This window comes from Bos javanicus, chromosome 4 (assembly GCF_032452875.1).
Source record: "Bos javanicus breed banteng chromosome 4, ARS-OSU_banteng_1.0, whole genome shotgun sequence".
In the NCBI taxonomy this organism is placed as follows: Eukaryota; Metazoa; Chordata; class Mammalia; order Artiodactyla; family Bovidae; genus Bos; species Bos javanicus.
Window position 1 is genome coordinate 40864551 of NC_083871.1, and position 23745 is coordinate 40888295.

The 23745-nt window shown below is 36.1% G+C and overlaps 1 protein-coding gene across 3 annotated transcripts in view; it reads right to left on the reverse strand.

Annotated features, from left to right (window-relative positions):
• Positions 1 to 9370: 9370 nt before the first annotated feature.
• LOC133245985 (platelet glycoprotein 4-like) overlaps positions 9371 to 23745 on the reverse strand; it is a 40844-nt gene continuing 26469 nt past the window's right edge. For all 3 annotated transcript variants that reach the window (XM_061413800.1, XM_061413798.1, XM_061413799.1), the window contains 8 exons: positions 22932 to 22978; positions 18192 to 18261; positions 16277 to 16464; positions 15162 to 15280; positions 13911 to 13984; positions 13258 to 13312; positions 12179 to 12343; positions 9371 to 9994 (listed from right to left, as the gene is read on the reverse strand). In XM_061413800.1, coding sequence (XP_061269784.1) covers positions 12179 to 12343; positions 13258 to 13312; positions 13911 to 13984; positions 15162 to 15280; positions 16277 to 16464; positions 18192 to 18261; positions 22932 to 22978 — 718 coding nt within the window. In that variant the 3' untranslated portion in view covers positions 9371 to 9994. The remainder of the gene's footprint in view (positions 9995 to 12178; positions 12344 to 13257; positions 13313 to 13910; positions 13985 to 15161; positions 15281 to 16276; positions 16465 to 18191; positions 18262 to 22931; positions 22979 to 23745) is intronic.

Here is a 23745-nt window from a genome sequence, read left to right on the forward strand (position 1 = left end):
ATCTGCTGTCTTTTAGTCCCCATTTATTTCTGCTCTGTTTTTATTTCTTTCCTTCTGCTAACTTTGAACCTCATTTTTTTCCTTTTCTAGTTCCTCTTGGATGGGAGAAACATTGGCTTTCAGATCTAGTTGTATTGTGTGCTCATCTCTCAAGGGCATTTACTAAATGTTAGTATGCCTGATGTGGGGTTTAGACTTTTTCCTTCTTAGGCGGATGCTCCAGGTTAGATTTAACCTTGACTGTTTCTTGACAATGGCAGGATTGTTTTGCAGCCTCTTCTACCTGCCCTGATGTGGAATTTTTCTCACTCATTTTAGGTGTTGGAAAACTTGCTCAGCTAGTTTTTAGTTTTTTCAGAGAAAATTGTTCTTTATGTTGCTGTAGGTTTGAAGTGTCTGTGGGAGAAGGTGAGTTCAGGAATTTCCTGTGTTGCCAGCTTCAGCTGGAACCAGAGTTAAATATTCTGATAACATAAATAATGAAACAAAATAACAGATTTCAGCAGGAAATTATTTGTAGAAAAATTTCTGAATCCTTGTCACTCAGCTGTCCATCCAGTTGATTACTCCATTGATTCCCCTCCTTGTACTTCTCTAAACATGCTGCTCACGTGCTGGTGGCAGGGCTAGGGTGGGAGGGGATTGGGGATAAGCAAAAGGAAGTTAACTGCTAATACAGATAAGTTTCACAATCTTATGGGGCCTTTAATTTAAAAGGGTCATTAAGATATCTGTGGAAAATATACAACATAACAGATGTTAATATTTCAAAAAAGTTTCCGAAATAAAGAAAAGTTTTAGAATCCTGCTCCCTGATCTCTATCAGAAAGTGAAAATATTTAATAATTTATCACAATCCAAATTTCCATTTTAAGAAGTCTTCTTAGAAGAAGATTCCTATGAAGGTTCCTATGAAGTCTCAAGCTGTTAAATTCTCCTCTTTAATATTTAGGAAGTGGAGTTATACTAACTACTTATTTCCAATTGTTCACATAGGCCTGTCTTTCCATAATAAAACATAGTCCTCAACTGTGTAGAATGAATGTAGTATTAGCAGTAGAACAGTAGCTGTAACCATGGCTCTATGAGCCTAGGTAGGTCCAAGCTCAGTTCTCTCCTTTGCACTGGCCTTATTTATGCTTCTATTACTGTATAGATGCTCATTCTTCCCTAGAAATAAGCCTTTGTCTTTGTATTCTCCTCTCTTGCCCCTGATGCTTCTCCCTCTCTAGACATCTTCTATGCAGGCAATCCAGCCTATTGTTTTTCCCAGAGTAAAGTTCTGTTCAGTTCAGTTCAGTCACTCAGTAGTGTCTGATTCTTTGCGACCCCATGGGCTGCAGCACGACACGGCACCCTGTTCATCGCCAACTCCCGGAGTTTACTCAGACTCATTTCCATTGAGTCAGTGATGCCATCCAACCATCTCATCCTCTGTCTTCCCCTTCTCCTCCAGCCTTCAATCTTCCCAAGCATCAGGGTCTTTTCCAATGAGTCAGTTCTTCACCTCAGGTGGCCTAAATACTGGAGTTTCAGCTTCAGCATCAGTCCTTGCAATGAATATTCAGGACTGATTTCCTTTAGCATTCACTGGTTGGATCTCCTTGCTGTCCAAGGGACTCTCAAGAGTCTTCTCCAACACCACAGTTCAAAAGCATCAATTCTTTGGCACTCAGCTTACTGTATAGTCCAAAACTCACATCCATACATGACTACTGGAAAAACCATAGCTTTGACTAGATGGACCTTTGTTGGCAAAGTAATGTCTCTGCTTTTTAATATGCTGTCTAGGTTGGTCATAACTTTCCTTCAAAGGGGCAAGCATCTTTTAATTTCATGGCTGCAGTCACCATCTGCAGTGATTATGGAGCCCAAAAAATAAAGTCTGTCACTGTCTCCACTGTTTCCTCATCTATTTGCCATGAAGTGGTGGGACCAGATGCCATGGTCTTCGTTTTCTGAATGTTGAGCTTTAAGCCAACTTTTTCACTCTCCTCTTTCACTTTCATCAAGAGGCTCTTTAGTTCCTCTTCACTTTCTGCCATAAGGGTGGTGTCATCTGCATATCTGAGGTTATTTATATTTCTCCTGGAAATCTTGATTCCAGCTTGTGCTTCTTCCAGCCCAGCATTTCTCATGATGTACTATACATATAAGTTAAATAAGCAGGGTGACAATATACAGCCTTGACATAATGCACTCGTTTCCCTATTTGGAACCAGTCTGCTGTTCCATATCCAGTTCTAACTGTTGCTTCCTGACCTCCAACAGATTTCTCAAGGGGCAGGTCAGTGGTCTGGTATTCTCATCTCTTGAAGAATTTTCCACAGTTTGTTGTGATCCACACAGTCAAAGGCTTTGGTGTAGTCAATAAAGTAGATGTTTTTCTGGAATTGTCTTACTTTTTCAATTATCCAACAGATGTTGGCAATTTGATCTCTAATTCCTCTACCTTTTCTAAATCCAGCTTGAACATCTGGAAGTTCATAGTTTACGTATTGCTGAAGCCTGGCTTGGAGAATTTTGAGCATTACTTTACTAGTGTGTGAGATGAGTGCAATTGTGCAGTAGTTTGAACATTCTTTGGCATTGCCTTTTTTTGGGACTGGAATGAAAACTGACCTTTTCCAGTCCTGTGGCCACTGCTGAGTTTTCCAAATTTGCTGTATATTGAGTGCAGCACTTTGACAACATCATCTTTTAGGATTTGAAATAGCTCAACTGGACTTCCATCACCTGTGATAGCTTTGTTTGCAGTGATGCTTCCTAAGGCCCACTTGACTTCACATTCCAGGATGTCTGGCTCTAGGTGAGTGATCATACGGTCGTGAAGATCTTTTTTGTATAGTTCTACTGTGTATTCTCTCCACCTCTTCTTAATATCTTTTGCTTCTGTCAGGTCCATACCATTTCTGTCCTGTATTGTGCCCATCTTTGCATGAAATATTCCCTTGGTATCTAGAGACTAGAAGACTAGAGAAGAGATCTCTAGTCTTTCCCATCCTATTGTTTTCCTCTATTTCTTTGCATTGAATGATGAGGAAGGCTTTCTTATCTCTCCTTGCTATTCTTTGGAACTCTACATTCAAATGGATATATCTTTTCTTTTCTCCTTTGCCTTTCACTTCTCTTCTTTTCACAGCTATTTGTAAGGCCTCCTCAGACAGCAGTTTTGCCTTTTTGCATTTCTTTTCCTTGGGGATGGTCTTTATCCCTGCCTCCTTTGCAGTGTCACACACCTCCATCCATAGTTCTTCAAGCACTCTGTCTATCAGATCTAATCCATTGAATCTATTTCTCACTTCCAGTGTATAATTGTAAGGGATTCAGTTTAGGTCATACCTGAATGTTCTAGTGGTTTTCCCTACTTTCTTCAATTTAAGTCTGAATTTGGCAATAAGGAGTTCATGATCTGAGCCACAGTCAGCTCCCAGTCTTGTTTTTGCTGACTGTATAGAACTTCTCTATCTTTGGCTGCAAAGAATGTAATCACTCTGATTTCAGTATAGACTATCTGGTAATGTCCATGTGTAGAGTCATCTCTTGTGTTGTTGGAAGAGGATGTTTGTTATGACCAGTGCATTCGCTTAGCAAAATTCTATTAGCTTTTGCCCTGCTTCATTCTGTACTCCAAAGCAAAATTTGCCGCTTACTCAAGGTATTTCTTGACTTCATACTTTTGCATTCCAGTCCCCTATAATGAAAAGGGCATCTTTTTTGGGTGTTAATTCTAGAAGGTCTTGTAGGTCTTCATAGAGCCGTTCAACTTCAGCTTCTTCAGCATTACTGGTCGGGGCACAGACTTGGCTTACTGTGATATTGAATGGTTTGCCTTGGAAATGAACAGAGATCATTCTGTCATTTTTGAGATTGCATCCAAGTACTGCATTTTAGACTATGTTGTTGACTTTGTTGACTATGATGGCTACTCCATTTCTTCTAAAGGATTCTTGCCTACAATAGTAGAAATAATGGTCATCTGAGTTAAATTCCCCCATTCCAGTCCATTTTAGTTCACTGATTCCTAAAATGTTGACGTTCACTCTTGCCATCTCTTGTTTGACCACTTCCAATTTGCCTTGATTCATGGACCCAACATTCCAGGTTCCTATGCAATATTTCTCTTTACAGCATTGGACTTTACTTCCATCACCAGTCATATCCACAACTGGCTGTTGTTTTTGCTTTGGTTCCATCACTTCATTCTTTCTGCAGTTATTTGTCTACTCTTCTCTAGTAGCATGTTGGGCACCTACCGACCTGGGGAGTTCATCTTTCAGTGTCCTGTCTTTTTGCCTTTTCCTACTGTTCATGGGTTCTCAAGGCAAGCATACTGAAGTGGTTTGCCGTTCCCTTCTCCAGTGGACCACATTTTGTCATAACTCTCCACTATGACCCCTCCATCCTGGGTGGCCCTACACAGCATGGCTCATAGTTTCATTGAGTTAGACAAGGTTGTGGTCCACATGATCAGATTGGTTAGTTTTCTGTGATTGTGGTTTTCATTCTGTCTGCCCTCCAATGGAGAAGGATAAGAGGCTTATGGAAGCTTCCTAATGGGAGAGACTGACTGAGGGGGAAACTGGGTCTTGTTCCTATGGGCAGGACCATGCTCAGTAAATCTTTAATCCAATTTTCCTTTGATGGGTGGGGCTGTTTTCCCTCCCTGTTATTTACCTGGAGCCTAACTATGGTGGAGGTAATGAAGATAATGGGGATCTCGTTCAAAAGGTCCCATGCAGGCACTGCTACACTCAGTGCCCCCAACTGTGCAGCAGGCCACTGCCAACCCACACCTCCACAGGAGATTCCTGGACACTCACGGGCAAGTCTAGGTCAGGCTCTTGTGGGGTCACTGCTCCTTTCTCCTGGGTCCTGGTGTATGCAAGGTTCTGTTTGAGCCCTCCAAGAGTCTTTTTCCCAGGTCTGTGTAAGTTCTGGCAGCTGTTAATATATTCCTTAGAGTTTATGTGATATATAAAACTCCAGGGTCCTGAAGACTGCCTTTATTCCAATGCATAATTTCCATCTCAGATAAACTCTGGTGAGTATCTCCAGAGTTTAGTATATCTTCCCTACCCGTGACCTATCTCCTACTTTACATACAGAAAACATGAATATTTGCCATGTATATTGTAAAGCAAAGCAAATAACACATTTCAGAAATCTTGAGAGTACAAAGTTACTGCCACCTCACCCTCTACTCTGCCGTATAGAACCTACAGATGCCTGTTACCATCTGAATATGCTCAAAGAATGCTCAAACTACTGCACAATTGTACTGATCTCACATGCTAGTAAAGTAACGCTCAAAATTCTCCAAGCCAGGCTTCAGCAATACATGAACCATGAACTTCCAGATGTTCAAACTGGTTTTAGAAAAGGCAGAGGAACCGGAGATCAACCTGCCAATATTTGCAGGATCATCGAAAAAGCAAGAGAGTTCCAGAAAAACATCTATTTCTGCTTTATTAACCATGCCAAAGCCTTTGACTATTTGGATCACAATAAACTGGAAAATTCTGAAAGAGATGGGAATACCAGACCACCTGACCTGTCTCTTGACAAATCTGTATGCAGGTCCGGAAGTAACAGAGCTGAACATAATAGCTGAAAACAGCTGACAGGAAGTAACAGCTGACAACAGACTGGTTCCAAATACAAAAAGGAGTACGTCAAGGCTGTATATTGTCACCCTACTTATTTAACTTATATGCAGACTACATCATGAGAAACACTGGGCTTGATGAAGTGCAAGCCGGAATCAAGAGTGCCAGGAGAAATATCAATAACCTCAGATATGCAGATGACACCACCCTTATGGCAGAAAGTGAAGAAGAACTAAAGAGCCTCTTGATAAAAGTGAAAGAGGAGAGTGAAAAAGTTGGCTTAACGCTCAACATTCAGAAAACTAAGATCATGGCGTCTTATCCCATCACTTCATGGCAAGTAGATGAGGAAACAGTGGAGACAGTGACAGACTTTATTTTTTGGGGCTCCAAAATCACTGCAGATGGTGACTGCACCCATGAAATTAAAAGGTGTTTACTCCTTGGAAGTAAAGTTATGACCAACCTAGCCAGCATATTAAAAAGCAGAGACGTTACTTTGCCAACAAAGGTCCGTCTCGTCAAGGCTATGGTTCTTCCAGTAGCCATGTATGGATGTGAGTTTTGGACTATAAAGAAAGCTGAGTGCCAAAGAATTGATGCTTTTGAACTGTGGTGTTGGAGAAGACTCTTGAGAGTCCCTTGGACTGCAAGGAGATCCAACCAGTCCATCCTAAAGGATATTAGTCCTGAGTGTTCATTGGAAGGACTGATGTTGAAGCTGAAACTCCAATATTTTGGCCACCTGATGCGAAAAGCTGACTCATTTGAAAAGACCCTGTTGCTGGAAAGACTGAAGGAAGGAGGAGAAGGGGATGACAGAGGATGTGATGGTTGGACGGCATCATCAACTCAATGACCTGAGTTTGGGTAAACTCCAGGAGTTAGCAATGAACAGGGTGGTGTGTCATGTTGCAGTCCATGGGGTCACAAAGAGTCAGACATGACTGAACGACCGAACTGAACTGAATTGAACCATCTGGAAACAGCATTTACAAGCTCAACATGCAATGGGCAAAACTTAGTGAAATATTTATAGCCAATTTTAAAGTCTGCTGGATTTCCCCTCATCTCATTACACTTCTGTAGTTTTGCTCTCTTTATCTTTTTAGTCAGTCTGGTGATAAATCAAACTATTACCAGGAACAGGTCAAATAAAGCTGTTACAGGTAATTCAATTTCAATCTTTCTTAAATCAGGACTCTTTCAATTTCTTATATATATAAAGCTCGTTGGGATCCTTTGAAACTATAGGTTCTGATTCAGTAGGTCTGAGTTGGCAACTGAGATTCTGCATTTTTAGCAAGTTTATAGGTAATGCTAACACACCTGACTTAGATTTCACACAGTTAAAAAACAAGACTTTAAAACATTTATGTCTGTCCTAACTATGTCACAGTTCTCTTCCTGAGAGTGTAGAATGGAGCATTTCTGAAATATGTGCATATAAGCTTAATAGCATCTGAGAACAGTTGGGAAAAGAAATAGGAGTTAATATGTCAAAACTGATATATAGACAGAACAGCAAATATACGATTATAGTAGCATATCAAACAGTATTGAAGTAAAGCACATTTAAAATTATAAATGGAAATCAAATCTTTTTCTAATAAAGGGAGTTTTTATTTTCACAAATATTTAAAACTGTAGCTGCCTTTGAGACAGGAAAGGAAAAAGCAGTGTATGCCTGTATATATTTGATACCAGTATTCAACACTAACTCCTTATTAGTTCATTAGCTAAGCTTGCTGCAAATAATTCAGAAAAGCAATCATAGGTAATCCCATTTGTATATGCAGAAATATGTAATGGACAGTGATTATTTAAGTGGAGTGGTTATTTAGAGTTGTAGATGGGCCTGAAGAGGCAGACAAAGAGATAGCAGGCGCAGTGTATCTGATACATTGGACTTCAACCTGAAACACTGAACTGACAGTTGAAACACACCTGCAAGAAACTCCAGCTTTAAATATGGTCAGTGTGTAGTTCAGGCATTGACAGTGGGTTAAGATACATTATTGAATGTGTAAAATTCCAAATGCAAATATCCAGCATTTTCACAAGAACAAATTTTCATGGATAACCAGTTTTCCTTATTACTACACCTTTTTTTCCCTGAAATTATACTTCTTTTCCTGAAAACTGAAAGTTGTATAGGTTGTTCTCTTTCTTCACATTCTTTTCAGCACACACCCATTTTAAGATGCTATAGATTCCTAACTTAGGTTAACTCCTTTGCACATGCTATTCATTTTCAGACTTCATTTTGAACAACTATAGTTTAATAGAGATGGAGAGTCGGACACGACTGAGCGACTTCACTTTCACTTTTCACTTTCATGCATTGGAGGAGGAAATGGCAACCCACTCCAGTGTTCTTGCCTGGAAAATCCCAGGGACGGGGAGCCTGGTGGGCTGCTGTCTATGGGGTCGCACAGAGTCGGACATGACTGAAGCAATTTAGCAGCAGCAGCAGCAGCAAGCGTACTTTAGAATGAAAATGTGCCACTTTACAAAATAGTATGGATTTTCTATGGAATAAAGAATGAAGATTCATCCATGTGTACAGTTACACTTTGCCTTGGTCAAACAAGTCACATGTTTAATGCATTTTCAAAAATGCCACTCCCAACTCAGCACACACACATTCACACAGAAACATACACACATCCAAATCCATTTTTCATGTAGAAAATCTATGTCTCACATATTAAAGGAAGTATATTTTCTATTGGGTATTTTTAATGTATTTTACTAATGTTTTAGTATGAGTTATTGTTCCTTTTATAAATAATATATAGAATTTAGAGAAAACATGGTGAGGAATGATAGAGTTTAGAATATGCATGTATTTACCTATAGACATATAAGTGAAAATCATTTTCCTGATACCGACACACGATGAGATGCATTTCTGTATGAAAATTTAAAAGTGAATCGTTGATTGGTTATGCAGTTCTGCCATGAGGTAGATATGTAATTTTCATCCACTTCCTTTGAAGAGTTTCTGCTTTACAGCATCCAGTCCTACTTAGTTTAAGAAGTAAAGTTTCCTTTGTATTTCTCTTAGACTAGAATGTCCACAGATATCCTAATGCAAAGAGAGTAGACTTTTAAGTATCTGAAGAGAATATCTCAGATGGTACATTTCCATACATTGGGAGGTTACTTTTTCCCTCCCAATTAAATGCAAGGACATTACATCAATATGTTTTGAGTATCTTCAGATTTTCAAAATATTCCGAATTGGTGGTATCTCAGTGTGAGGTTTTCAGGGTTTAGCCTGGCAGCTAACATGAGGAAATTATTCTGGATTTTATTATCCAAGCAAACTAGCTACCAACAGTTTATGCTATAAACCTGTGTTTAAAACACAGAGGAGAATGTGGTCTATCTTCCTTTCTATGGGGACTTGTAGTCCTCCTAAAGTCCTCCACAAGTCCTCCACAACCAGTAGTGAACCCCTGCTGAGGAAAGCAGGGTTTCCTACCAACATGTCATCTAATGAAAAGGAAAGATCCTTCATAATCTAGATTTTTAAGTCCTGCAATTCTAAAGCATGGCCAAGTATCTTTTTATTTCCTTTTCCCCCAACTGGTTCAAAAATTAGCTAAGGAAAAATCTTGTTAAGGTTAAATTTAGAAATAATATTTCAGAAGGAAATAGAGATTCATAAAGAAATAAAAATTCGGATAGAATAATCAGATAGAAACCTAACGTAAATGTTCTGTGACACAACAGGAAGTGCACAAAGCACAGGATTTTGAGGAACAGCATCTTTTAATGTTTGAAACCAGTCTTTCTGAGGTGACTAAGAAAGCAAGAAATATTACAACAAATAACTATGAATGCATATTATATACTTGATGATCTTCCACACATTAATATCTGCCTTATCATTTACACTTCTTAGTACTAGCACAGCATTCTGAAGTTGCCAAGCATAAGCTGTATGCACCTGAGCAGAAAGATGAAAATTAGCTCAGATTTCCAGAAGAGCTGGGCTTTCCTGGTGGCTCAGCTGGTAAAGAATCCACCTGCAATGCAGGAGACCTGGGTTTGATCCCTGGATTGGGAAGATCCCATGGAGAAATAAAAATACTGGATCGTACCCAAGCCACATCTGTAGAAACTGAAATCCATTCCATTGTGAACATGTTGAATTTTAAAAGATGCTTTTGTTGTTGTTCAAAGTATGGATTTTAATGACATTTTAATAATACTTTGAAATGTGCTACTTCTCAGTGCAAAAAAAAAAATGAGTGACACAAGTTCTTCAACTATAAGGTATATTTTGCAAAAATAAAGCATATTAAATCTTCATTTTGTAGGTCGATATTAATAATGGTCCTGATGTAACTGGTGCATAACGACTCATTTGCTTCCTGGAAAGGAAAAGAAGGGTAAGTACTTACCAGAAAGCCATGGAAAAAATGAAACAGGTAATGTTTAAATTCTGTATACTGAAGGTATCATATTTTCTAGTAATTAGCCCAATTTCTCAAGCTGGAGAGAAAAGTTCTGTGATGCACTTCATGGATAAAGCAATTATTTTCCCATTCCAGGTAACATGGAAGGCTCCTTCCCAGCTCACAAGAGCTGCACGCAGTCAGATAAGGAGGATCACTCATTAAATCTGCTCTGCATGAGCATTTCCTCTCCTTGCTATCCCTTCAGACCATCCTCCGTTTAGTTGTGTGTGTACTACTACTTAAGAAAAGACTGTTGGCTTATTCTCTTTGTGATCCATTGAGTAAAACCACACCTTCACTCTACCATCTTTGCTTTATTCCCTCTAGTACATCCATCTCCTTATTTTTCAATTATCTATAAATCTTCCAAAAGGCATAATTATTGTGATATTCAAAACTGAGACTTGTTTAAGAAAATCTGTTATCTGGGATTCTTCTAAATCTAGTAAATAAATTAATCTACATAGAAAAATTTTCTTCTCTATCTGTAAAGAAAAAAAAAAAAAGATATGTCGTTGTGTAAAGAGCATTAACTTTCCTTGTAACAATCAGATGTTAAGGCAAACCAGTATGTTAATACATGGTGAGAAAGGAACTCTGGGAAGTTTTCAGTCTTTCCCCTTCATATAGCCAGGTACAGAACCATGATAACTGATGTTCAGGGCTCATTAAGCACTGACGAAATTGTTCACGTAATTTCAATAGAGAACAATATAGAAAAAAATTTACCACTACTGCACTTCATTTTGAAAAGCATGTTTTTCCACTTGAACAAACTTTTATTATATTTTAATTTTTCAGTGGACGATCTTTTTGTTTATTATATAAATTGGATTACTTTGTTTAATCATAACTCATTTGTTATTAGACTGATGACAGGTCTTAAAGGTGATGCAATATATCCTTTTTGTGTTACGATGTGAGTGTGTTAGTTTAGCATTTTGAATACATTCTTATCAAATGGATTGTAGGCAGAATTGTTCCATCTTCTTTTTAGTAAGTAGTGACAGAAATCAGAAAGAAAGATTGAGGTGCCTTCCTAGGCTCAAACTCAAAATCTCATAATCCAAAAAAAAAAAAATATTGGTCCAAATTTTCCACTTCATTTTTCTTGACATTCACTTTGACTGATATCACAGTTTGAAAATGGACATACTAAAAGCTCAGTAATTATCAATAGCAGCTCCAGAATTTCTGCGTAAGACAACTTAAAATCCACAGTTGGATTGGAAGTATATAGCAAGAAGACTTGTTTTAAGTTATGGTTTTTCATAGCAAATATATTTCTTTTACTTTGATTGTATATATTTTTGATGTTCCTGGAAAGATGGCAGATAGAAACTATGGGTCACACCTATGCCATGTATGATTATTAAAGAAATGCTTTTGGAAGATACACTCAGGCATTCATTCCTCTATGTACAAGAGGGCACGTACAATAGTATCTGAAACACAGAGGCTTAAAACACCTCTGTAGTTTTTGCCAAAACTCAAATCTGTCTGTATTTATCTGGTTTTTCCTGTAAACTCTGAGTAACTTAATTTTACTGTGTCGAACATTGTTTGTCTTCTATTTTCTTGTACTGTTATATTCAATTTAAGCTCATGTATTGTAATCATTCATTAGGGCTTCCACATTACACATTTGTGGTGCACATTGTGATTTTGGATAGCATGTATATATGCAAAAATCCTGTTTATATTAATATGCTATTTTCATTTTAAAGTGGCATATTTTATCTTATTGTATCTCTATCATTTATTGTTTTCATTTCTTATTAATTTTTAGCTTATTTACTTTTCCTTTTTATTTTCTTTACCCTTGTAAATTCCAGTCTCCCCAAATATCCACCATTTTCAATTTTACATAAATTTCCTTAGTGATCTGTTAATTAGCTGTAATTTTAATATAATTAACTAGCTAGAAATAGAAAAAGTAAGCTTCAAAACTTCAAGGATGTATCAGAAATGAAAGCTGGCCAGACATGTGCAGAAATATTTACAGCCTAACTTGTAACCCCTTTTTGATGAAATAGCAAGTAATATATAAGTGAATGTTACTAAAGCCATATATATATTGTAATATATTTTACTTACTTATTTTGCATTCTTCAATCTACATGCACAGTATGATATTGTAAAAGCAATAAACATCACTGCACCAACACTCATTAAGATCATTTCTATCAGGCCAAGGAGGTTTATTTTTCCAGTCACTTGATTTCTGAATATTTCTGCCTTCTCATCACCAATAGTGGCAGTCTGCAATCAAGATAACTATTAGCATTGTTTCATTTCATTAGCTTAACAAGTTACTCAAAACTCTCCACTTTTGTATCAGTCCTTTATGAAAACACTGTGTTAGTTATCTTTATAAGACAAGCCAATGAAAGTCCTTTTGGATATCAAAGATGGTATGGGGAGGGAGGAGGGAGGAGGGTTCAGGATGGGGAACACGTGTATACCTGTGGCAGATTCATGTTGATATATGGCAAAACCAATACAATATTGTAAAGTTAAAAAATAAAATAAAATAAAAAGAGAAATACAATTTTCCTCCCTTGAACATGTTATATGCACTGACTTTATTGATCTATACAACAGTCTCATGGAAATATCTTTACATTTTCCAAAAGATGTTTCTTAAATGGCAAAGGTCAACAGTTTCTTTCCTCTAAAGATTTCTGCAATGCTTTTCCTAATTCTGTGGTTAATGGACTCAATGATTTGTATTAAAAATATCTTGTCAGGTACTTGGGTAGACTGCTGACACCTATTCTTACTTGCTCATTATAAGCTGGACTTGCTTTTATTAGCACTATAATATTCACAGTGAGTTCTTGGAGTTACATATATCCATGCCTCTTTCCTAGCACAAGCAGTATGACAAGAAAAATGTTTTCTAGTCATATTATGAAAATAATCTAAAATTTTGGGAAGTACTTCATCTTCCAGAAATAAAAGCACTGGAAACTAATGTAAATCTTGATATTTCTGTGTAGCTTGGGTCTCTGAAAATATTTATATATTTAATAATATATAAACTCGCTCGTATAAGTAATGGAAACATATACAACTTCAAATTCTATACATGTATATTCTATTTTCTAACATTGAAACCTTTTTATATGTAGGAAGTTTATCATTTTTAGTGACTAATAGATAAAAATACTAACCTCATTAAGCCAAAGAATAGGCACCAAATAGTTGTGCTTCAGATCCTTTAATGCTCTGTAATAAACATTGAAAATAATTATGAAAATATATACTAATATAATACAAATATTTAATACAAATGTTAGTAACTGCTAGTGTAAATAAGTGTTCAGAAATTTCTGAACATTTTTTAAAACTCTAAAAAATTACATTCTAAAAAATTACAAATTACTGTTTCTTGATTTTTTTGTTCCCTGTAATGAATCATTTAAATTTTAATATGTCTGTTTCTCAGACATCTTTCATTTTTATAAATCTTTCTAAAACAGATTTCTAACTAGATTGACTTTTTATAAGTATATATTTTCCCTTTTGATAATTTATACCCAGTAAACTTGAATTTTAAAAACAATTGTTAATGGAAACATTTTGACAACTAGCAAAATGAGCAGTGTCACCAAATACTAATTACAGAATATGTATAAATACCATTTCAATATGTACTAGATATAATTCTAAATTATAGATAAAAGTTATAAGCATTTAGTAATTATTTCATGATATTAAGCCAAAGAAGTTTTAATTTTGTACTATTTCCACTTAATTTCATACGTATACTCAGTTTCTGACAAGAAAATACTAAAAATTTAATGAACCTGTTTAAGAGACTCACACAATATTTTTTGCTGGCTTAACTAGTATATTGATCTGCATCCGTTGTGCAAATTGTAAAGTGAATCCAGTTATCTAAAAAGAAAGAAACTAAAATAATCACCAACTTCTTTTAAATAATTCATTTATAATATCCAAAAGGTTATTGTTATAGAAACTAAGGTGAAACTGTAGTACTTAAAAGTTATGAAATTTATATATTAATTGAGCATTTTAAATATTATGTACATAAAACTTCATAATTACATTTTATGTGTATATGCACGAGTGTATACACACATGTGTATATATGCACACACACACACAATTTCTTTGCCCAAACTACTATCAAGGTTTTAGTTAGATTTGTGATAGTTATCTGAATTGGTTTTGGGAAATCAACAATAGTAGTGAAACCTAGAACTCATATAGTCAGTTTAAATCCTCAACTATATATGGTCAAAAATATATTCAGTCAGAACCTATGTATCATCAGTATAATTATAGCATTACTTCTAGTATTATTTAAAATGAAATGTGGCTACTAAAATTCTGGCATGCCATTTAACTTTTGAAAAGAATATTTGAAATAAATTAAAAGTTGAAACTGTTACAGTACAGGAAACTTAATAGATTTTTCTTGATACTAAGTATATCTTGCTTTAAATGTACATATACCCATAAAATCTTTTAGTTCCTTGTAATCTACAGTGTCCCTTCATATAAGCAATATTCACAGATAAGTATAAAATGAGCATAAAATTGTAATTTATACTAAATTGTTTTAATTCAATTAGAATCATATCCATCATTTCTGTTCATGAATTATGAACAATTAAAAATGCTTATAAAACTTTATATGTTGAAAAAGTAAAATAGAATTACTTTGGTATTTCATAAGCAACAATAGGAAGACAACCAACATTATTTTCCTTGAAGTAAAAGTAAGTAAATATACACACATCACTCTATGTAGACTAGATAACCAACAAGAATCTACCATATACCACAGGGAACTACACTCAGTATTTTTTAATAAGAGAAAAGCATCTGAAATATATATGTATATATACATATATATAAAAATATGACTAAACCACTTTGCTATACACCTGCAATTATATAGCATTGTAAATCAACTATAATTCACTAAAAAATTAATTTATCTAGATTGTGATGTAATAAATATCATAAATGTGATTAACAGAAAGAAGAGAATTTTTCTTTCAGTAAAAAGTACTAAACCAATCAGATCAATAATATATTTGCTTACAGGTTCAACATCTAAGTATGTGCTATGTTCCTCTTCATTTGGACTTAAGCCTTCAATAAGTTCTGCAATTTCAGGACTTGCATGTAGAAAATGAGGAAGTGAAATGTACACAGGTTTTCCTGAAAACAGTGTTTAAGAAACATTTGGGATAAATTGTTTTCCTCATTTCACATAGCACTCAGAAAAGATTTCCTTGAAAATAAAGCATTTTAACTTAAAAAAAAAGAAAAAGAAACAGAGTTGCTTTGAATAGAAATTGAGGGATAAGGGTGAGGGAAAAGTATCACATCTGATCACTTTTGATCAGAAATAAAACATAAACTTCTATTGTGCATCCCTTAAGTGTTTATTTTCAGTATATAAAGCTTAGCTACTGAACACATAGTTATTAATACAACCATATACCTTCATGTTTCAGGTAGTAATATGTCTTTGAGAATTTATTTAAGAGGCTTTTCTTTGTTTATTATCACCTACTAGGCTTTTCTTTCTTTATTCTCACCTACTCCAACATGAAGAAGATGAGCAAAATGAGACTCCCAATTTATTGATTGAATCAACTTTTGTTTCAGAGACATCTTGAAATATGCTTACTTTTATTTACCATTTCCTAGGGTAAAAAAGTTAGAAAAATGTCAGATAGATAAGTTGGGATGCTCAGAGTATTCTGGGAATTATTTTCATTTTGCTCTATATCTAAAAGGAGCAGAGATTCTGCACAGAAAAGGAAACCATCAAAAATGAAAGGCTGCCTATGGAGTGGGAGAAAATATTCACAAAACACATGATTAACATCCAAAATATACAAGGAATTCACACAACTGAAAAAATCAGGCAATTAAAAAATGAGCAGAGGACCTAAAGAGACATTTTCCAAAGTAGCTCAGGGAAGTATCAGTGTGGTTTTATCTAAATGAAATTTTGCAACACAGAAACAACTGGGGCCTTGAAAGTGGGACAAAAATGAAAACAAAATCCTACTATTATCCTTACTTTCTGCCCTTACTGCTTTCTCACTTTAGATTTCTTGTAGAAAAGGAATCCTGAGTGAAGTTTACATTTTAAAGAGTATTGCAGATTAGGCCATGAATTGTGACATGAGAACTTTTGCATACCTTCTTTGCATTTGGTAATATCTAGCACACCATATAAGGTGCAACCCTTGGAGATAATTTTTTCTGTGCAGAAACAATGGTTGTCTGGATTTTGAAGTGGAGATGCAAAAATCCTGGATGGAAGAACAAATCTATACACAGGGATTCCTTTTAGATTAATTTCGGCTCCAAACACAGCGTAAAATGACCTAAACACAGATAAGAAAGAGCTTCATTTGGGGAACCTCAGCTTCATTCTGGAGATTCTTTTTTTTTTTCTTATTTTAAAATTTATAGTATTGCTTTAAATTAGAAAATATGGATATAATCTTGTTAGAATTCTTTTTTAATTCCCTAGAAAACAGTTCTTGTGATCCTCTGTCCATGGAATTCTTTCAGGCCAAAATACTGTAGTGGGTAGCTATTCCTTTCTCCAGGGCATCTTCCCAACCCAGGGATCGAACCCAAGTCTCCTGCATTGCAGGCAGATGCTTTACTGTCTGAGCCACCAGGGAAGCCCATTTTATAACACACCGGGGCTCAATACCTGGGTATGAACTATTTTTACTTTTGTTTTCAAACTCTTCTGAAAATAATTTTTGTTTCAAAATTACTATGGAGCAGTTATATTGAAGTCATTTTCAGAGCTACTTTCTTCTATAGATTAAATATTTATGTGATTGGGCTTCCCTTGTGGCTCAGGTGGTAAAAAAATCTAAGAAAACGTTGCTGCTATTTATGTCAGAGAATATTTTGCCTAGGTCCTTTTCTAGGAGTTTTATGGTGTTGTTCCTTATATTAGATTTTTAAGGCCATTTTGCATCTATTTTTGTGTATATGGTGTGAGTGTGTTCTAGATAAGTTACTTTGTTTCAGATTTTTCTTATTTTTGAGGAAGACCTGTATTGCTATAAACGTCCCTCTTATGACTGCAGTTGCTGCATCTCATAGATTTTGTTTGGTTATATTTTCATTGTCATTAGTCTCAAGGTATTTTTAATTTCCTCTTTGATTTCATCATAGATTTTTTTTTTTTTAGTAGCATGTTGTTTAGTCTCCATGTAATCATTTTTTCTCATTTCTCTTTTTTGTGGTTGATTTCTAGTTTCATGCCATTGTCGTCATAAAAGATGCTTAATTTCTAAGCATTTTAGAAATTGTTACATTTGTTTGGGCTTATTATATGTCCTAGTTTGTGGTCTACCCTTGAGAATGTTCCATGTGCACTTAAAACGAATTCACAGTAGACTGGTTGTCTTAGGATATAATGGTCTAAAAATATCAATTAAGTCTAATTGCTTTGTTGTGTCATTTAGTATCTCTGTTGCCTTACTAATTTTCTGTAAGAACAATCTGTTCCTTGATGTCTGTGAGGATGCTGTGAACACACTGAGAATGAGGCTGCTATGGTGGGGCCATGCCCTACCATCTTACTAGTTTAGCAAAAGAAAGAGAATGTCTTGCTTAGAAATGAAAAAGAAGAAAATGATTTGCATTATGCAAAATATTCTTCTACAACTTTCAATTTTTTAAAAAGCTTAATAACATTATGAATTCTATATTTATTGTTTTTTATACTTTACAATACTGTATTGGTTTTGCCATACATCAACATGAATCCGCCACGGGTGTACACGTGTTCCCAATCCTGAACCCCACTCCCACCTCCCTCCCCATACCATCCCTCTGGGTCATCCCAGTGCACCAGCCCCAAGCATCCTGTATCCTGCATTGAACCTGGACTGGCAATTCGTTTCTTATATGATATTATACATGTTTCGATGTATTTATTTCTAATACATCAAGAAAAACTTCCTACAGAATGTATTTTATTTTTATCAAATACTATGATTATTAAGTATGAACTTCTGGGTCTGTCTTTTGTCACTTGGTGAAAGAATTCTGACTTACAGCACTATATCAGTGACTGTCTTACCTGCAAATGTCAGCAGAAAAGAATTGGAGTACCCGATTCTTCTCAATGAAAGGTGGAAATGTGGCTCCGTCTGTTTAGAAATCAAGCCAATGGCAAGGGATTAGGTGGAGTATGTGTCCTAGAAAAATCTAGAAATCTTGATTTCAGCTTGGTTAAGAGAAATATAATGCAAACTGTACATATAACATTGATATTCTCAAGTAGCCACATTTTAAAAATAAAGCAAGTATCAGGTATATTTTATCTCACCCACCATATCCAAAATATAATTTTAACTTGTAATCAACATAATAATTAACAAAACTCCAGATCTAATATTTACTTACAGCCTATCTGCATTTGTTCTGGCTGCTTAAGTGTGAATATGGCCAGTAGCTACCATGTTCAACAAGTCTATATACTATACACATTCACTGGTATCCATTCATATTAACTTTCCCTGTGCCTTAAAAATAAAGTTTAAAATGTGTACAATGGCAAAACCACTAGTTGTTAAAACTGTGATTGTGTTTATATTTTGAAATCCCTACCATATATGTAGAGTAACATTGTTCTTACCTTGAGGTTCATTTGGAACTCCTGTTTGGTAAATGTTCTTACTTTAAATAGTGATTCATTCATCTGCCCTAATAGCAGATTAATATTTTTAAGTCATTTATTGAATTCTCTCACTAAATAGAATTTCCTGAGTATGGTTGGGAAAAGCACATATGAAACTAAAAAGGACATTTGTTGAGTTTATTGAATCTCTGCTATGGTTATGAGGGCTTCCCAGGTGGCTCAGTGGTAAAGAATCTGTCTACCAACCAAGATATGTGGGTCCGATCCCTAGGTCAGGAAGACCCCGTGGAGGAAAGAAATGGTAACCCACTACAGTATTCTTGCCTGGGAAATCCCATGGACAGAGGAGCCTGGCAGGCTGCAGTTCATAGGATTGCAAAGAGTTGGACACAACTTAACAAGTGAACACTATAGTTATAATCCATGGCATACAGTGGATATAAGAAGAAATAGCTAGATAATTCCTCCATTTACTCCACAAATGAATATCACCAAAATGAGCCACCACTGAATGTGTTTGTTCAAAAGAGTAAAACCTATCCTTCAATTATGAATACATGCTTTTTTTTGGTAAATGCACTAACCTTGTAATCTTTATTGCATTACCCTTATACTCTTGTGATAAGTGAAATACAACAGATGATCACAGTGAATTAGATCATGATATTGAGAGCATGGAATATTGAAAATTAGCTTAAATTCCCAAGATTGTTCCTGAATGGGCATTGTCTATTACTGCCTTCCCAACACCTTAGTCATAAAAGAAAAGAATGCATTGAAAATCTTAAAAAAAAAATCATATGAAATATCATTGAAGATTATGTCATAGAGACCAGCAATACAGTGGGTCATGGTCAGAAGATAACTGATGTTAGCCAGGCTCTCTTTCTGTAATACAATAAAATGTAAATCAACATTATCAGTTTATATCTCTTTAAGTTTGTTGAAGAAGGTAGAGGAAGTACTTCAAAATCATGATTAAAACTCCTTAGAGCCTTTTCATTTCATTAGTCTCTTTTCCTAGTGCCGTAACCAAGAATCTCTTTCACAGGGTTTCATTAGAGACCCTGGCCTGTCTAATCAACCTTTGCTCCTAGTTTATTTTACTGCTATTTTCTTCTTTTAACTTTGTGCCTGATGCTCATGTATTTATGTTATTATCATTTATAAGTGGAGAAGGCCGTGGCACCCCACTCCAGTACTCTTGCCTGGAAAATCCCATGGGCAGAGGAGCCTGGTAGGCTGCAGTCCATGGGGTCACTAAGAGTCAGACACGACTGAGTGACTTCACTTTCACTTTTCACTTTCACGCATTGGAGAAGGAAATGGCAACCCACTCCAATGTTCTTGCCTGGAGAATCCCAGGGACAGAGGAGCCTGGTGGGCTGCCGTCTCTGGGGTCACACAGAGTCGGACACGACTGAAGTGATGCAGCAGCAGCAGCATTTATAAATCCTCTACCTGCTTTTAAAAAAAAATGTCTTTGTTTCTTAGTTTTGGACAAAAAATGTTTAATATTTTTCTTTTTTTAATGTTTATTTTTTAATTTATTAAAAATTTTTTTTATTATTATTATTTTTTTACTTTACAATATTGTATTGGATTTGCCATACATCAACATTCATCCACCACAGGTGTACATGTGTTCCCCATCTTGAACCCCCATCCCACCTCCCTCCCCATACCATCCCTCTGGGTCATCCCAGTGCACCAGCCCCAAGATTCCTGTATCCTGCATTGAACCTGGACTGGCGATTCATTTCTTATATGATATTATACATGTTTCAATGCCATTCTCCCATAAGGACCCTTTTACTATTTAGGAGAAGCACAGTATATTTCAACTTCCCAGGTGGCTCAGTGGTAAAGAATCTGCCTGCTATCCAGGAGACACAGGTTTGATCCCGGGGTCAGGAAGATCCCCTGGAGAAGGAAATGGCAACCCACTCCAGTATTCTAGCCTGGGAAATCCCATAAACAGAGGAACCTGGTAGGCTACAGTCCATGGGGTCACAAGAGAGTCAGATAGAACTTAGTGACTAAACAACAGTATATTTCTGTCTGTGTCTGAGGGTACAATATGAAGTTTATGCTTATGAAATTACTAAAGTTAGTGGTACTGGTACACTTGACAATTTATTGGCAGAAAGAACTACTTAGAAAGGAATTTCTTCATACACTTCATGACTCAAAGCGCAGTACAAAGCAAAGTTAACAATGGTTTTGCTGTTTTTCTCTATGGGTATTAAAAATTAAGTAAAGTAGAAAATTAAGTAAACATGCAAAACTCATCAGCACATTTGGAAAAGTAAACATTCCGCATGTTTGCCTTTTATTCCCTACCTTTTATCTAACTGTGTATTTAACTTTTTTCATCTTTATTATATTACTTTCCTATAAAGTATTGCCTAACTGACTTTATAAACATTATACTGTTCTTTGGGGCTTCCCTAATAGCTCAGTTGGTAAAGAATCCGCCTGCAATGCAGGAGACCCTGGTCCGATTCTTGGGTTGGGAAGATCCCTCAGAGAAGGGATAGACTACCCACTGCAGTAGTCTTGGGCTTCCCTGGTAACTCAGCTGGCAAAGAATGTGCCTGCAATATGGGAGACCTGGGTTCAATCCCTGGGTTGGGAAGATCTGCTGGAGAAGGGAACAGCTACCCATTTCAGTATTCTGGCCTGGAGAATTCCATAGACTGTATAGACTATGGGGTCACAAAGAGTCAGATGTGACTGAGTGACTATTACTTTCTGCTTCTTAGCAACTGAAAGCTCACTTCATGGCATTTGATTCACATAGCTTTTTATAATTGTACTTCTTCAACTAGTAGGCATATATTTGCTTTACTTTAAGGAGAGTAATAAACTGGATCTAACCATACTCTTGGAGAAGGCAATGGCACCCCACTCCAGTACTCTTGCCTGGAAAATCCCATGGACAGAGGAGCCTGGTAGGCTGCAGTCCATGGGGTCGCTGAGGGTCAGACACAACTGAGCGACTTCACTTTCACTTTTCACTTTCATGCACTGGAGAAGGAAATGGCAACCCACTCCAGTGTTCTTGCCTGGAGAATCCCAGGGGCGGGGGAGCCTGGTGGGCTGCCGTCTATGGGGTCGCACAGAGTCAGACACGACTGAAGCGACTTAGCAGCAGCAGCAGCAACCATACTCTAAATCTAAGTACATAGTACTTTTTCCTAACTCTAATTCAGAATGTTCATTTTTGCATACATTTCTCATGGTTAGGGTACAGGTTGATGGGCGTGAGTCTGAGTGAACTCCAGGAGTTGGTGATGGACAGGGAGGCCTGGCGTGCTGTGATTCATGGGGTCGCAAAGAGTCAGACACGACTGAGTGACTGAACTGAACTGAAGTGACTGAACCTTATTTCTGTTGCTGCTGTTCTTTTCTCTCTCTTTCTGACCACCTTATTCAAAATAGAGTTCTGCTTGAAAGTTCACTGATTCTACTTCAGCTTGAAGTCTTTGGAGGCATAACTTTCCTTTTATAATTATGTTAATATTTTAATTCTTTCAATTTTAAATGATTATCTATACAGTATTTACAGGTATAAATCACTATATTACAGATATAATGTAAATACTACACAGTATAGTAGTATACACCTATAAAGGTGTAATCGCTACTCTAAACTTCTCTAATGTTTTACCTCTGTGGTCAGGAAGGAGTTCATTACATGTATACAAAGAAAACATTTCCCCAGAATACAGTAAAGGCTCATCCTTGATGGCTAATTTTGAGAAATTTCATCCCATTACACGTACATTTACTAAGCCTACATAAAAATACAGAGACTCTGAATTACGTTATAGGGATACAGAGATATGTAAATACATACCATCAACTCCCAGAACATTGTAGATATGGAAGTGGATTTTTGGGGGAAAGCGGTTGGTTTCACTGTGATTATTACCACAAACCATATGCTCTTTGGGGCTTCCCTGGTGGCTCATACGGTAAAGAATCTACCTGCGATGTAGGCGACCTGGATTCAATCCCTGGGTCAGGGATATCACCTGTAGAAGGCAATGGTTACCCATTCCAGTATTCTTGCCTGGAGAATTCTTTGGACAGAGGTTGCAGTCCATGGGGTTGCAAAGAGTTGGACTGGACTGAGTGACTAATACTTTCTTTTTCACTTGCATATCCTCTTACCTGTACCATTAATCATGCCACAATAACTTGGCCAATAGGAGAGATGCCTTAGGAATAAAAAGAAAAAATGAAAAGGATCATTTGAAGAGCACGTTTCTCACATTACTTTTTCTATTACGATTCAGTAAGTCTGCTAAAATAATAACTATTGATTAGCCTAGATGTGACAAATGCTAAAGTTTAAGAAATGTTTTAAGCCATTTGGCCTGTGTTTTGCTTGAAGTCTGCATCTTGTTGAGATAAAGGAAAATACAATTACGTAAAGTTTAAAAATAAAATTAAATTAAAAAAAAGGAAGTGCCTGAAACCATTAAGTGACCAGATTATAAACAAAAACTGCCAAATGTTATTAATTAGAAACCACATGGACAGAAACAGTTCTGCAAAAAGAAAATTGAGAAATATTTGTCCAAAATTTTGACCTTTTAGGAGAAAGTTCCCCACCTAGGGAGAAATGGATTATTTGATAGTATGTTTTATTCACACTGAATAGGATGAAGATATTAAATGGTTAACTGATATAAACTCAGTATGAAGGATAAGAAGGGAGTGTGGAGGAGGAAAGAAAGAGAAGCAGATGTTGGATCAATAAAGATTAGAAACACAGATAAGCAATTTATACTTTCCACTTCTTTTAACTCTTATGTGAACTGGCATTTAAATAGGGCAAAGTTTATTAATTCATACTATGGTACCTACATAAATTATATATATTTATATATAATTATATATAAAATTATATATATTATATATATATAAATATATATATATATATTTATCGGAGAAGGCAATGGCACCCCACTCCAGTACTCTT